Here is a 10,987-nt window from a genome sequence, read left to right on the forward strand (position 1 = left end):
ATTTTCTCCCCCAGAGACTCATTTTCACCCTTATCTCCCTCATTTCCCCCCCAGAGAATCATTTTCTCCCCCAGACTCATTTTCACCCTTATCTCCCTCATTTTCCCCCCCAGAGACTCATTTTCTCCCCACCCCCCTCACAGGTGGGAGGTGTCGGGCGGGCAGGTGGCGAAGTGCGGCAGTGAGGCGGCGCTGGTGATGGCGGGCGGAGGGCGCAGGAAGATCTGCTCGCCCTTCATGGATGCCAGGTGAGGGCGCATGCGCACACATACGCATGCGCATGCACACACTCACACTCGTGCACACACACACACACACACTCACACTCACACTCACACTCACACTCACACTCACACTCACACTCACACTCACACTCACACTCACACTCACACTCACACTCACACACACACACACACACTCGCACTCGGACTCGTGTGTGTGTGTGTGTGTGTGTGTGTGTGTGTGTGTGTGTGTGTGTGTGTGTGTGTGTGTGTGTGTGTGTGTGTGTGTGTGTGTGTGTGTGTGTGTGTGTGTATGTATGTATGTATGTATTTGTATACTAAAAACCTCATGCATATGTATACATACATACATTTACACATTTATGCTATTTTGGACAATCAAATATCCCAGAAAACATCAGATAACCAAATAGATAGACATATACCTACGTAGATAGACAGATAGACAGGCAGACTGGATAGGCAAATCGATAGGTAGGTTAATGGATAGATAGATAGACAAAGGAAACAGACAGATAGATATAAAAAGATAGATACATAGATATATATATATATATATAGATAGATAGATAGACAAAGGAAACAGACAGATAGATATAAAAAGATAGATACATAGATAGATATATATATATATAGATAGATAGATAGGTAGATGGATATAACAAGATAGATACATAGTTAGATATATAAAGACAGATAGATAGATAGATAGATAGGTAGATAAATATAAAAAGATAGATAGATAGATACATAGATAGATATAAAAAGATAGATAGATACATAGATAGATATAAAAAGATAGATAGATAGGTAGATTGATATAAAAAGATAGATGCATAGATAGATATAAAAAGATAGATAGATACATAGATAGATATAAAAAGATAGATAGATAGGTAGATTGATATAAAAAGATAGATAGATACATAGATAGATTTAAAAAGATATATAGATAGGTAGATAGATATAAAAAGATAGATAGATACATAGATAGATATAAAAAGATAGATAGATAGGTAGATTGATATAAAAACGATATATAGATAGATATAAAAATTATATAAATATAAAATAGATAGATATAAAGAATAGATAGATAGATATAAAAAGATAGATAGATAGATATAAAAGCATAGATAGATAGATAGATATAAAAAAGATAGATAGATAGATATAAAAAGATAGATAGATAGATATAAAAAGATAGATAGATAGATATACAAATATGAATAGATAGATAGATATAAAAATATGAATAGATAGATAGATATAAAAATATGAATAGATAGATAGATATAAAAAGATATAAAATATACATATAAAATATATAGATATAAAAAGAAGGATAGATAGATATGAATAGATAAAGTGATCATACGTATGCAGGGTATGTAAATTACTGACCCTCTCCCGAGCAGGACCATTGGCACCGTGGCCCTGAAGATGCAGCTTGGAGAGTGCCACACGTCCCACAGCCAGCGAGTGAGCGTGGACGTGTTCGCTGACCATGGCACTTTCCGGTCGTTGCTGTGGCACCATATTCTCTCGTGGACGATGGATACCTACACTATACCCGTCCAGAAGGAGAATCAGCTTCATCATACCAGGTAGCGGGGGTAGGGTTGTTAGCGTGGGGTGTATGGTGTGTGGGGAAGGGAGGTTCTGTGGGGGATTGGGGTGTTTTAGGTTTGGTGGGGGTGTGGAAGGTCAGGTTTCCAGTTTTGACGGTGTGAAAAGCAATGGTTGATGACAATTAAAAGGAAAAGAAAGAAAGAAAAACAAAATTGACGATATGAAAAGCAATGATTGATAACATTTAAAAGGAAAAGAAAGAAAGAAAGAAGAAAAAATAAATTTGACGATATGAAAAGCAATGATTGATAACATTTAAAAGGAAAAGAAAGAAAGAAAGAAGAAAAAATTTATTTGACGATGTGAATAGCAATGATAATAACACTTAATAAGAAAAAAGAAAGAAAGAAAGAAAGCAAGAAACAAATTATTAAGTAAGGTTTCACTATACGAGGTAATCAAAGTGGATTGTCACTATAGTAGGTAATACAACCTGTGTCCAAACAAGACAAGGTAACGCCCTCTATGTCAAAAGATCACGTACAGACATTGGGACACGACAGACACTGTCACGAGGACCCACGATATGGAACTAACTACCTAGTAATATAAGAAACATTCGAAAATCAAATACATTCAAAGACAAATTAAAGGAACATTTTCTTAAATCACCAATGGCATCAGGTTTCCAAATATCTGAATAGACATGATTTATATGTACTACCATTAATTCGATGTTTAACTTATATTTATATGTACTTTAATATCATTATGTGTATGATAAGAATAACCGTTGTAATAAATGGAAAAAAGTATTTTGAATTTGAAAACTTATATTTATATGTACTTTAATATCATTATGTGTATGATAAGAATAACCATTGTAATAAGTGGGAAAAAAATATTTTGAATTTGAATTTAGATTTGAATTTGCCGCGCCTTCCCCAGATTCTGCGTGGAACAGCGGGAGGAAGTGAGCCAGGACGTCGATGTGTGGCTCCTTCAGGAGGTCCTCGCCCTGTCCTGGCTCCCGACCCAACCGGAGTTCTTCTTCCAGGTGGGTCTCGGGGGGCAGAGAGGGGGGAGGGGGAGGGGGAGGAGGAGGAGAGGGGGAGGAGGAGAGGCGGAGGAGGAGAGGGGGAGGAGGAGAGGGGGAGGAGGAGAGGGGGAGGAGGAGAGGGGGAGGAGGAGAGGGGGAGGAGGAGAGGGGGAGGAGGAGAGGGGGAGGAGGAGAGGGGGAGGAGGAGAGGGGGAGGAGGAGAGGGGGAGGAGGAGAGGGGGAGGAGGAGAGGGGGAGGAGGAGAGGGGGAGGAGGAGAGGGGGAGGAGGAGAGGGGGAGGAGGAGAGGGGGAGGAGGAGAGGGGGAGGAGGAGAGGGGGAGGAGGAGAGGGGGAGGAGGAGAGGGGGAGGAGGAGAGGGGGAGGAGGAGAGGGGGAGGGGGGGAGGGGGAGGAGGAGAGGGGGAGGAGGAGAGGGGGAGGAGGAGAGGGGGAGGAGGAGAGGGGGAGGAGGAGAGGGGGAGGAGGAGAGGCGGAGGAGGAGAGGCGGAGGAGGAGAGGGGGAGGAGGAGAGGGGGAGGAGGAGAGGGGGAGGAGGAGAGGGGGAGGAGGAGAGGGGGAGGAGGAGAGGGGGAGGAGGAGAGGGGGAGGAGGAGAGGCGGAGGAGGAGAGGGGGAGGAGGAGAGGGGGAGGAGGAGAGGGGGAGGAGGAGAGGCGGAGGAGGAGAGGCGGAGGAGGAGAGGGGGAGGAGGAGAGGGGGAGGAGGAGAGGGGGAGGAGGAGAGGGGGAGGAGGAGAGGGGGAGGAGGAGAGGGGGAGGAGGAGAGGGGGAGGAGGAGAGGGGGAGGAGGAGAGGGGGAGGAGGAGAGGGGGAGGAGGAGAGGGGGAGGAGGAGAGGGGGAGGAGGAGAGGGGGAGGAGGAGAGGGGGAGGAGGAGAGGGGGAGGAGGAGAGGGGGAGGAGGAGAGGGGAGGAGGAGAGGGGGAGGAGGAGAGGGGGAGGAGGAGAGGGGGAGGAGGAGGAGGAGGAGGAGGAGGAGGGGAGGAGGAGAGGAGGAGGAGGAGGAGGAGGAGGAGAGGAGGTGGTACAGGAGTAGGAGAAGCAGGAGGTGGAGGTGGAGGTAGAGGTGGAGGGGGAGGAGAGGAGGTGGAGAAGTAGAAGAAGAAGGGGAAGAAGAAGAAGAAGAAGATATAGGCCCCGGGGGTTGCTGAAAGTTATTAAAAAAAAAACATTTACCGGTATATGTGACTATTTTTGTACGTAGGCACTAGCATATACACATACGTACACCCAGTTAAGTACACTTACGCCTCCGTCAGGCCCGAGTGAACCTGGAGTGTGGCGAGGGCGCGGAGGAGGTGGCGGAGGTGGACGTGGAGAGCAGCACAGACGGTGGGCGGCGCTGGACGTCCCTGCACAGGCGGTGTCTCCCAGGGGGCTGCATGGGCGGCCACTCGGCGCTCACCTCCACCATCACGAAGCACGCTGTGGACAGGTAAGTCGAAGGAGGAGGTTTGTCAAGGAGATTTATGAAGGAGGAGGTTTGTGAAGGAAGAGAGAGAGAGAGAGAAAGAAAGAGAGAGAGAGAGAAAGAGAGAGAGAGAGAAAGAGACAGAGACAGAGACAGAGAGAAAGAGACAGAGACAGAGAGAAAGAGAGAAAGACAGAGAGAAAGAGAGAGAGAGAGAGAGAGACAGAGAGAGAGAGAGACAGAGAGAGCGAGAGAGAGAGAGCGAGAGAGAGAGAGCGAGAGAGAGAGAGAGAGAAAGAGAGAGAGAGAGAATGGAATAAAGAAGATGAGAGAAGAGGGAGAGAGAGAACGGAAGAAAGGTAGCAATGAAGTATTAAGGATAAATATATAAATGCAGATAATGGGTAAATTGAGAGGGGGGTGTCATTGGAATTTGGATGGGTTGATAAAAATTGGAGAAAATGGGAGATGAGAGGAGAAAGAAAGAGAAAGGAAGGAAGGTAGAAAGATGTAGAAATACAGTTGATGGGTAAGTTGAAAGGGATTTTGAATGGGTATATAAAGGCTGGAAAAAGAAAGAGGAAAGGGAGAGAAAGAAAGGAGGGAAGGGAGAAAGATAAATAGAAAGAATATTTGTATTAGTTTCATGTACTGTAATTGTTTTTCTACGTTCTTTTCATATCTCTCTTTCCCTTCTTTGCCTTTCTTGCTTTCTTTCCTCCTTGTATTTTTATTTTCTTCCAAATTTTAAGCTCTCGGACTTTTCCCAATTCCCTCGTCTCTTTTCCTCTTTCTTATTATCTCCCCCCTCCCCTCTCCCCTCCTCCCTCTTCCGCCCCTCCCCTCTCCCCCCTGAACATTACCATCACCCCATTACCCTGCTAACTCCCCCCTCTCTCCCCCCTCTCCCTCAGCTGGGGCCTGGTCACCCTGCCCCTGCCCTACCCCGCCCTCACGCCCCACACCCGCCTTCGAGTGAGGCAGGCCACGGGGCACTCTAAGGAGGACACGGTGTGGGCGCTGGACAACGTGTTCGTGGGGCGGTGTCTCAGGGGATGCAGTGGGCGTGGTCTCTGCCAGCGGGATGGGCGGTGCAAGTACGTAATTCTGTGGTTTGTATTTTTTATCATATAGGAATATTTATGAAAGTTGCTATATGGACTAAGGATGTACAGACACACCAATACGGATGATACATATATATTCACAGATATTTATGAAAATTGATAAATGAACCAAGAATATGCAAACACACAAATACTCGAGTATTAGGATCTTAATTCGCATTCTTCCTCTCAGGTCGAGTATAAGGACCCTAACTGATATTTTCTCTTCAAACTCAAGTATTAGGATCTTAATTTATATTCTTTCTTCTCAACTCGAATATTAGGACACAAATTCACATTTTTTCCTTCTATCTCCTTTTCCTCTTTCAAGTATTAGGATCTTAATTTATAGTTTTTTCCTTCTAACTCGAGTATTAGGATCCTAACTGACATTTTTCATTCTAACTCAAGGATTAGGATCTTAACTGATATTTTTTTCTTCTAACTCAAATATTAGGTTATTGATATATTTTTTTTTCCTTATAACTCAAGTATCAGGATCTTAATTCGCATTCTTCCTCTCAGCCCGAGTATAAGGACCCTACCTGATATTTTCCCTTCTACCTCAAGTATAAGGACCTTAATTCTCATTCTTCCTCTCAGCTGGAGTATAAAGACCCTACCTGATACTTTCCCTTCTACCTCAAGTATAAGGACCTTAATTCGCATTCTTCCTCTCAGCTGGAGTATAAGGACCCTACCTGATACTTTTTTTCCCTTCTACCTCAAGTATAAGGACCTTAATTCGCACTCTTCCTCTCAGCCCGAGTATAAGGACCCTACCTGATACTTTCCCTTCTACCTCAAGTATAAGGACCTTAATTCGCTTTCTTCCTCTCAGCTGATACTTTTTTTCCCTTCTACCTCAAGTATTAGGACTTTCATTCGCATTCTTCCTCTCAGCTGGAGTATAAGGACCCTACCTGATACTTTCCCTTCTACCTCAAGTATAAGGACCTTAATTCGCACTCTTCCTCTCAGCCCGAGTATAAGGACCCTACCTGATACTTTTTTCCCTTCTACCTCAAGTATAAGGACCTTAATTCTCATTCTTCCTCTCAGCTGGAGTATAAGGACCCTACCTGATACTTTCCCTTCTACCTCAAGTATAAGGACCTTAATTCGCATTCTTCCTCTCAGCTGGAGTATAAGGACCCTACCTGATACTTTCCCTTCTACCTCAAGTATTAGGACCTTAATTCGCACTCTCCCTCTCAGCCCGAGTATAAGGACCCTACCTGATACTTTCCCTTCTACCTCAAGTATAAGGACCTTAATTCGCACTCTTCCTCTCAGCCCGAGTATAAGGACCCTACCTGATATTTTTTTCCTTCTACCTCAAGTATTAGTACCTTAATTCGCATTCTCCCTCTCAGCTGATACTTTTTTTTCCTTCTAACTCAAGTATTAGGACCTTAATTCCCACTCTTCCTCTCAGCCCGAGTATAAGGACCCTACCTGATACTTTCCCTTCTACCTCAAGTATTAGGACCTTAATTCGCACTCTTCCTCTCAGCCCGAGTATAAGGACCCTACCTGATACTTTCCCTTCTACCTCAAGTATTAGGACCTTAATTCGCACTCTTCCTCTCAGCCCGAGTATAAGGACCCTACCTGATACTTTATTTTCCCTTCTACCTCAAGTATTAGGACTTTCATTCGCATTCTTCCTCTCAGCCCGAGTATAAGGACCCTACCTGATACTTTCCCTTCTACCTCAAGTATAAGGACCTTAATTCGCTTTCTTCCTCTCAGCTGATACTTTTTTCCCTTCTAACTCAAGTATTAGGACCTTAATTCGCACTCTTCCTCTCAGCCCGAGTATAAGGACCCTACCTGATACTTTCCCTTCCAACTGCAGGTGCGAGTACGGCTACAGCGGCCCAGCGTGCGAGGATTTCGAGAGAGAAAATCCGCTGTACCTGTCTGAACCGTTCACCAACGTCATCTCGGATTCGGCGAATATTCTGCAGGTAGGATTAGGATTAGGGGAGGGATTAGGGGAGGATTAGGAGGAGGATTAGTGTGTGTATTTGTGGTTGATTGGGGGAGGATTAGGAGAAGGATTAGGGTGGGATTAGGGGAGGGATTAGGAGAAGGATTAGGGGAGGATTAGTGTGTGGATTTGTGGTTGATTGGGAGAGGATTAGGAGAAGGATTAGGGTGGGATTAGGAGAAGGATTAGGGGAGGATTAGTGTGTGGATTTGTGGTTGATGGGGGGAGGATTAAGTAGGATTGGTATTTGGATTTGTGTTTAATTAGGGAAGGATTAGGTAGGATTGGTATGTGGATTTATGTTTAATTAGGGAAGGATTAGGTAGGATTGGTATGTGGATTTGTGTTTAATTAGGGAAGGATTAGGTAGGATTGGTATGTGGATTTGTGTTTAATTAGGGAAGGATTAGGTAGGATTTGTTGATTAAGAAGGTAGGATTAGATAGGATTGGTATGTAGGAGTTGTGTTTAATTAGGAAAAGGACTAGGGGAGGATTAGCATGTGGATTGTGTTTAATTAGGGTAGGATTAGGAGAGGATGTTATTAATTAGGGTTGGATTAGGTAGGATTAGTGTATGATTAGTTTGTTTATTTTTGCGATTCATTAGGGTTGGGATTAGAAGACTATTAGTATGTAGATTAGTGTGATTAGATTTTTTTTATATATCTCCCCCTCTTTCTCCCTCTCCCCCTCCCTCTCTTCCCTTCCCCCTCCCTCTCTTCCCTTCCCCCTCTCTCTCCCCTCCCACCTCCCCCTCTTTCTCCCCCTCCCTCCCTCCCTCCCACCTTCCCTCTCCCTCTCTACTCCCTCCCCCTCCCCCTCCATCCTTCCACCCTTCCCTCCCTCCTTCCCTCCCTCTCTCCCTCCCTCCCTCCCTCCCACCTTCCCCCCCACCCCCCCTCTCTCCACCCCTCTCCACACCCAACCTTCCACTCCCTCTCTACATTGTCTCCCTCTCTCCATCCCCTTCCACCTCCCTCTCTCTCCCCCCTCCCTCCCACCATCCCTCTCCCTCTCTTCTCCCCCGTCCTTCCCTCCCAACTCTCCCTCTTTCTCCCTCTTCCCCTCCCTCCCTCCACACCTTCCCCTCCACTCCCACCCCCTCTTCCCTCCCAACTCTCGCTCTTTCTCCCTCTTCCCCCTCCCTCCCTCCCACCTTCCCTCCCTCCCACCCCCTCCCTCCCACCTTCCTCCTCCCTCCCACCCACCTTCCCCCTCCCACCTTCCCACTCCGTCTCTCCTCCCCCTCTTTCCCCCCCAACTCCTCCAGGTATCCGGAGGCAGAACGAGCTACAGCTGCGGCGTCGTGGGTTCCGGGACAGCTGCTGTCTTCCGAGGTGCGGGCCCGCGCGCTCTCACCACCGTGGACGTCAACACCACCCACGCCCACTTCCTGCAGTTCCATTACGTGGGCGGCACCGTCAGCGATGTGAGTCTGTGGGCGTGGTTTTCGTTTTATTTATTTATGTTTATTTATTTATTTTTATTTATTTATTTATTTTTATTTATTTATTTTTATTTATTTATTTATTTTTGTTTATTTATTTATTTTTATTTATTTATTTTTATTTATTTATTTATTTATTTTTATTTATTTCTTTATTTTTATTTATTTATTTATTTTTATTTATTTATTTATTTTTATTTATTTATTTATTTTTATTTATTTATTCTCTTTTTTTTTTCTTACTTTTTCTTTTTCTTATTTCATTTTCATTTTTGGGAGGTATTTTTTTTTGTTTGGTTGCTTATATATTTTTTCCTTTTTGTTATTACTTGTTATTATTGTTTTTTATATCAGTCAGTTCAAGAAATACTAGTGATTGATGTTGACTTTAATAAACATCCAATTATGTAATCATATAACCATTCCAATTACCCACTCCCCATCTCAACCCCAACCCCCCTCCCTTAATATCTCCCTGACCCCCACCTTAATTTTATCATCCCCTTAATTTTTCCCCCACTCTCACCCCACCTTCCTCCCTTATTTTCTCCCCTACCCAATCTTTCTCCCCCAACCATCTCCCTTGTTTTTCCCCTACACTCCCTTCCCTTTCATTTTTTCCCCTAACCTCATCCCATCTTCCCCCCTTTTTTTTTTCCCCCCCCTTTTTCACCCCACCTTTCCTTCCCCCAACCTTCCCCAATATCCCTCCCCCCCTACTTCCCCCCCCCTACCTTCATTTTTTCCCCCCCCTCCTCACCCCACATCCCCCCCCCCCAACCTTCCCCCTTTTCCCCCCCCATCCCTTCTCCCCCCATCCCCCCCTTCCCCAACCTTCCCCCCCACCCCCCCTTTTCCCCCACCCCTCTTCACCCCCTCCACCTCACAACCCACCATTAACTCCCCTCCCCTCCCCTACCCCCCGCAGCCACATCTCCCTGGACCTCCCCCCCGGCGCGAGAGGTCCCGGATGTCGCTTCCAGATCTGGCAGGAGACCCACTCGGGCGCCGGCAGAGACATCTGGGCGGTGGACGACTTCACTATCACGTCGCAGCTCTTCAACAACATCGAGGTGGATTTCAGCGACGGGGCGGCGGCCAACAGCTCCTTGAGGTGGGTTGGTTGTGGGGGGTGGGGGGGGGGGGGGGGGGGGGGTTGTAGGGGTTGTGGGAAGTGTTGGGGTTTTGGGTTTTGGGGGTTGTGGGTTTGTGGGTATTGTGGGGTTGGGGTTGTGTTGGATGGGGTTTTGGGGGATGGGGGTTTAGGGTGGGGTTTTTGGGGTTGGGGGGGGGGTGGTGTTGTGGGTGGTGATGTCGGTATAGTGTTGGTGGTGTTGGTCTTGTGGGTTGCATTGGTGTTGTGGGTGGTGTTGATGTAACCGGTGTTGGTATTGGTATTGTGGGTGGTGTTGTGGGTGTTGGTGCGGGTAGTGTTTTGGGTGGTGTTAAGCGTTGTTGGTGTTGTGGGTTTTGGTTTTGCTGTGGGTGTTGTGAGTGGCGTTGGTGCTGGTGTTGGTGTTGATATAGAATCTTCAATCATTTTCGCTTCCATTTGTTAAGCGAGACTTTCCCTGAATATATGTGGCCATAGAATGCAAGTACATCCACTCGCTTCACAACTATCCTTGGGCCATAAAACATCCACATCCACCCACCTCACCTATGCCATAAAAATCCACATTAATCCACCTCACCTAAAAAAATATCCGCATTAATCCACCTCACCTCAAAAAGAATCCACTTTCCCCCGAACCCACCCTATGCTAAAAAACCCTATTAATCCACTTCCCCAGAACCCACCCATGCCTAAAAAATCCCCATTAACCACTTCCCTCAAAAAAATCCAGATTATTCCACTTATCTCCCCACTTATCCACTTCTCCCCCCCAACAGATTCCACCTCGGCGAGCTCGGGGGCGGCCTCTGTGGGCGGGACTCGGCGCTGGTCTTCAAGGGCGTGTCAGCGGGCGTGGGCGTGTCTCGCTTCATGGAGACCAAGTCCATAGGCGTTGGCCCCTCCTACATGATGCAGTTCGACCTCGCCATTGGCTGCGGCGACGGGATGGGGGCGGGGCCAGAGAGGAAGGGGGAGGGGCAAGCCAGCGGGGAAAAGGAATTAGGGGGGGAAGGGGAGGGTGAGGGGGAGGGGGAAAAGG

At 46.5% G+C, this 10,987-nt stretch overlaps 1 protein-coding gene across 1 annotated transcript in view; it reads left to right on the forward strand.

The window, feature by feature from the left end:
• Nucleotides 1-10,987, forward strand: part of LOC113800632 (reelin) — a 36,396-nt gene that overhangs the window by 24,731 nt on the left and 678 nt on the right. Inside the window, exons 13-21 of the mRNA XM_070116544.1 lie at nt 144-248; nt 1,661-1,849; nt 2,763-2,871; nt 4,129-4,304; nt 5,195-5,377; nt 7,248-7,359; nt 8,655-8,821; nt 9,760-9,945; nt 10,725-10,966. Coding sequence (XP_069972645.1) covers nt 144-248; nt 1,661-1,849; nt 2,763-2,871; nt 4,129-4,304; nt 5,195-5,377; nt 7,248-7,359; nt 8,655-8,821; nt 9,760-9,945; nt 10,725-10,966 — 1,469 coding nt within the window. The remainder of the gene's footprint in view (nt 1-143; nt 249-1,660; nt 1,850-2,762; nt 2,872-4,128; nt 4,305-5,194; nt 5,378-7,247; nt 7,360-8,654; nt 8,822-9,759; nt 9,946-10,724; nt 10,967-10,987) is intronic.

The sequence above is a fragment of the Penaeus vannamei genome, chromosome 3 (genome assembly GCF_042767895.1).
Source record: "Penaeus vannamei isolate JL-2024 chromosome 3, ASM4276789v1, whole genome shotgun sequence".
In the NCBI taxonomy this organism is placed as follows: domain Eukaryota; kingdom Metazoa; phylum Arthropoda; class Malacostraca; order Decapoda; family Penaeidae; genus Penaeus; species Penaeus vannamei.